At 38.3% G+C, this 4,485-nt stretch overlaps 1 protein-coding gene across 1 annotated transcript in view; it reads right to left on the bottom strand.

The window, feature by feature from the left end:
- Positions 1-815: 815 nt before the first annotated feature.
- The window catches only part of LOC106517613 (CD59 molecule (CD59 blood group)), a 5,090-nt gene continuing 1,420 nt past the window's right edge, over positions 816-4,485 (bottom strand). Inside the window, exons 2-5 of the mRNA XM_014008543.1 lie at positions 4,150-4,233; positions 2,564-2,665; positions 2,259-2,332; positions 816-1,499 (exon numbers count right to left, since the gene is read on the bottom strand). Coding sequence (XP_013863997.1) covers positions 1,377-1,499; positions 2,259-2,332; positions 2,564-2,665; positions 4,150-4,204 — 354 coding nt within the window. The 5' untranslated portion in view covers positions 4,205-4,233 and the 3' untranslated portion in view covers positions 816-1,376. The remainder of the gene's footprint in view (positions 1,500-2,258; positions 2,333-2,563; positions 2,666-4,149; positions 4,234-4,485) is intronic.

Genomic DNA, 4,485 nt, shown 5'->3' with positions numbered 1-4,485 from the left:
CCTATAAGGAAATTTCAGCCGATATCTATATTTGTTATTATTAATGGTGTCATGGCTGATGTATTTACCGATATTACAAGCACACAAATTATTTATATACATGTACACACAAATACACTTGTGTATTTTTTCAATATAGTTTAAAAAATATGATCAGACCTCTGACATGGCTCTATGCTTCAGTTATTCCTGGCTGTGCAGCGTCACTATCATGATCAAACAGATACCACTCGACCAACCATTTCCCTCCCGAAAAAGAAACACAACTAAAAAGAGGGAAATCAATATCGGATGTTAATATTTGCCCAATTTTACTTATCGAACCGATACAGATATTCTAAAAAATGACTAACATCGGCCGACACTGCCTTATATCCCTTATACATGTCAGAAATACTTCTGGTGTCTTTATGTATAATTACTTATCTTGTCCAACACCGATCCCAATGAGACATTTTAAACAATTCTCTCATTATACGTGCTTSTCTAAAATGCTGCTCTAACCAGTTAGGTTTAGGTTTGTAACAATATAAAAAGTAATTGCTGCAGTCTGAATTTCAGTCTGGAGCATCAACACTTTTTTGTCCACTTTAGGTCTGTTTGAGGTTTTTTAACAGTATCTGCAGTGATGAAAACATTTTCATTCACAACTTTCATATTGTTTTTGACACTTTAAGTGAAATTCCTAAATTCTGCTTTACTTGAGTTTAAACTTTTCCCATCAGGTTTCAGCATTTTTTTTCTTGATTTTTGTTTCCAACGTAGTTTATTTTTTATGATTCAGTGTGGTTTAAATAAGAGGAAAAAGTGTAGGGTTTTGAGTTTAAAACTTTATTGATGAAGTTAAAGCTGATTTCAGGTCTTTCAGGGAAGAACGCGACATTTCAAAAGAGAAATACAGAAAGAAGCAGAAAATCTTCATCTGAAAGTTTCTGGAACATTTAACTCAAAATTTCCGCTTAAAAAACATAAAATCAAAAGTTTAAAAATAAAATTCAGTGTAATTCAACAAGTAAGAAGATAAATTTGTGTTTAAATATTTGATTACTGTGATCTGTAATAATAAGAAATAAATTAACCTCAATCACTTCTGCTCAGAAAACCACAGAAGAAGAAACTTCAGACTGATGAGAATGCTTCCTGTTCAGCTGCTGACACTCTGGTCTTCTCTGGTTATTGATCTGATCATGTGACACAGTCATGAACACCTGGAACCAATTAGCAGCTGGAACTGATCACATGAAAATCAATTTATTGTGTGAATCTGATCAGAGCCATCAATTAGTCCGCATCTGTTAGCGCTCACTCAGCGATCAATAACTGGATTAAAGAAGCTGCGGTGGTTACAGAAGACACCAGCAGGCACTGTAGAGCCTTCAGTGAACGCACCACCACAGAAACACTACAGAGGCCAGTAGACCAATCAGAGAACTTGCTGCTGAGGAGGGGGCGGAGTTACACAGGTCGGAGTTGCAGCACCTGAAGGTGAAGCTGGACACCTGGAAAAAAAGCAACAGTTAAAAAAAATCAGTTATCAAACAGTTCAACTGATCGAAACCAAACAAGAAGCTGTTCAGGATCAAACAGGAAGTTGTTCTATGTTAACTAGTTTGTACCAAAATAAAAGAGCAGAACTGTTTCTGTTGAAACTTCCGTCCAAACTTTATTGGGCCAGGTCAGAATTCTGATGTGTGCCTGTGTGGGTCAGACTGAAATCCAGAACCAAGAACGTTACTAAATTTGGTTTGATCCAGAGCTCTCTTTAATAGATGAGGCTTCAGTTCTGTGTCTAACTCTAACTTTGTTTKATCAGGACTGAACAATGGGTGGAAAACCCCTAACCCTCAACCAGCCTCAGTCCAAACCAGAGGTCTTCAAYCCTGTTCCTCATGRCCCACTATCCTGTTTTAATGTTTTCTGCTTCAACACACCTGACCAAAATAATGAGTGATTGACAGGACACTGATAAACTCAGGGACATTCTGAGGTCATTTAATTATTTGAACATGGTGCGCTGAAGCAGRGAAACAGCTAAARCATGCAGSACAGTGGGCCACCAGCAACAGGGTAGAAAAACTCTGGTCCAACCAAAGAACTGGGTTTGGACCAAAGTCTGAGAAAGTTTCTGAGACTGAAGGTCTTGCAGGTTTTTTTGGTCAGATCTGTTTTTATTTTCATCTTTATCTTGTCTGACTRCAGGATGAGGTGGATTCTGGTAGAACAGGTCCTGCTGAGTGGTCTGAGGTGTAGGACGATACCTGAGGGAACATCTGAGCCAGGCGGTTCCTCTCGCAGTCCGAATACTTCAGACACTGACGGTAGGTCATCCCACCTGCAGAACAACAGAAWAACAAACTGTGAGCTGCAGGACTTGGGTGAGTACATCAGGATTTCCTGGACAATGATGGCTGCTTTCTTGACCAACCGAAGTCAAAGTTCTTTGTGTGCAGGTGTGGTAATCCCGTCTCAGGTAGAGGGGCACAGATTTGATGTATGCAGGTGTGTAGTACAGGTTCATTCAGTCACAGGTGTRCAGGTTTACAGGTGTACAGGTGTGGCGTACCTCTCTCATTGAGCGTGAGGCAGGCATCATCGTAGCTGCAGTCTCTCTGTTTGGTGCAGCTGGATGTATAGTCTTTACAGCTGTAGCAGCGAATGGCTGATCCTGTAACAAAAATCAGTTTAAAGTGTTTGTGACGTGCATTTCCTTCAAATAAAAAAAAGACAAAACATCTTTATGTTTAAGAAACGACAGCACAGTTTTACCCATTTCATTACATAAAGGGAAGATTTTATTCTGAACTTGGCTCAGCTAAAGGTAAACAGGAAGTGACATCAAAGGGGAACTCGGGTTTTTATTTATTGAAACAATATTATTTGAACTCTGGTTCTTCTTCATCTCTCTCACAGTGACTCAAAATAATCTAAAGAAACAGATTATTCTGTGTGATTTGCCATTGTTGCACTGCTCTGTTCACATTCCCCTTTGACATCACTTCCTTTTACTTCACATGCAACTATCTCAACAACTGTTGCAGCTTGAAAATATTTAGCAACTTTTCATCATTATCTTTCAAAAAATTCATTCATACTTATTGGAAAACTTTGACGTCACAGGCACTTTAAAGACGTGTCATAACCTCACAGGTGTGGTTTGATCAGACTGAGYTGTGAAACAGACTTTTATCTCTGAGATCTTCTGAACAGGTGAACCAGGTGGGTCTGAGTCTGTTCCACACAAATACTATGATCAGCGTCAGTCAGAACATTATGGATCCAGAAAGCTGACCAGTCAGAGGCTGACCTCAGCATTTGTGCCTGTTTTGTGTAAAAATGTCTGTTTTTTGCTCTTACGGTTGTAGGGTGTAACAAATCTCCTGCCCAGTGCACAAGTGGATTTATTGATATCCTAAAGAGATCAAAAACCAAACCAGAGGCCATCAAAGAGATCAACAATAAGGAGCAATGTTACAGAATCTAACAAGAACAAAACTACAAATTTCATCATCAATATCATCCAGTTTGTTTATAAAGCACATTTTAAAAACAACAAGTTGTCACCAAAGTGCTGAACACAAGGCACAAATCAATATATAAATTTGATAAAAAAAAATGTCAGCCTAGAACAAGCAAACATGTAAATAAAGGGTGAACTGTAACAATGACAGTAATCCTGGGATCCTCTTGGTTCATACCAAAATTGAAAATAAATAAATAAATAAATAAATGTACTGCTTTCAATGTTGCTTAAATGTTTCATCGATGTTTCTGAAAATTTCCTGAAATTCTAAAAATGATCTTGTAAATTATTTGCACCATGCTTGGAGTTTTTCTAAAGCTCCTGGAATATTTCTCAAAGGTTCTTTRAATAATCTTTAAAATGCTCTTAAGAGTTTCTTGAAACGTTCCTGATTTTTTTTTTCTGAAATATTCCTTGAATGTTAGTGTTTATGGAGCGCTGAGGTGCTGCCCCCTACCGGTTAGACTTTGTTACAGCTGATCAAAGTTTAAGCCTCAAACTTTCACTGTTTTCTAATTAAGAACAGTGTTTCTTGTTATTTTCATTTGGTCTTTAAAAACAAAGCCAGAAGTTAAAACTTGTCACAGCATGAACTAATATTCAGTAAAATATTGATTAATTGCACGTACCGAGCCCGATCAGAGAGGAACCAATCAGCAGGCAGATCACCAGGGAGCGCTTCATTTTGACCTCAGTCCAGCTCACAGACTCATCTGCAGTTAGACAGAAACATTTCAGTTATAGAGCTCACTGTGACCTCTGACCTTAACTCATTTACAGTGAAACATTTATATCAGTGTATTAAAATAAAGTCTAACGTTTCTTAACTTGACCCCTAACCCCCAGTGATGGAGACATGGGGACAGCAGGAACACGAGATGGTTGCAACGTGTTATTTTTCTCTAAACAGAAACAAGCTAGAGTGATGAAACTCACACTGTACATGCTCAGTTAGATGCCCCCCC

Source organism: Austrofundulus limnaeus, unplaced genomic scaffold, assembly GCF_001266775.1.
Source record: "Austrofundulus limnaeus strain Quisiro unplaced genomic scaffold, Austrofundulus_limnaeus-1.0 Scaffold51, whole genome shotgun sequence".
Lineage (NCBI taxonomy): Eukaryota > Metazoa > Chordata > Actinopteri > Cyprinodontiformes > Rivulidae > Austrofundulus > Austrofundulus limnaeus.
Note: the sequence above shows the minus strand (reverse complement) of the source record. Positions and strands in the feature narration are given on the sequence as shown.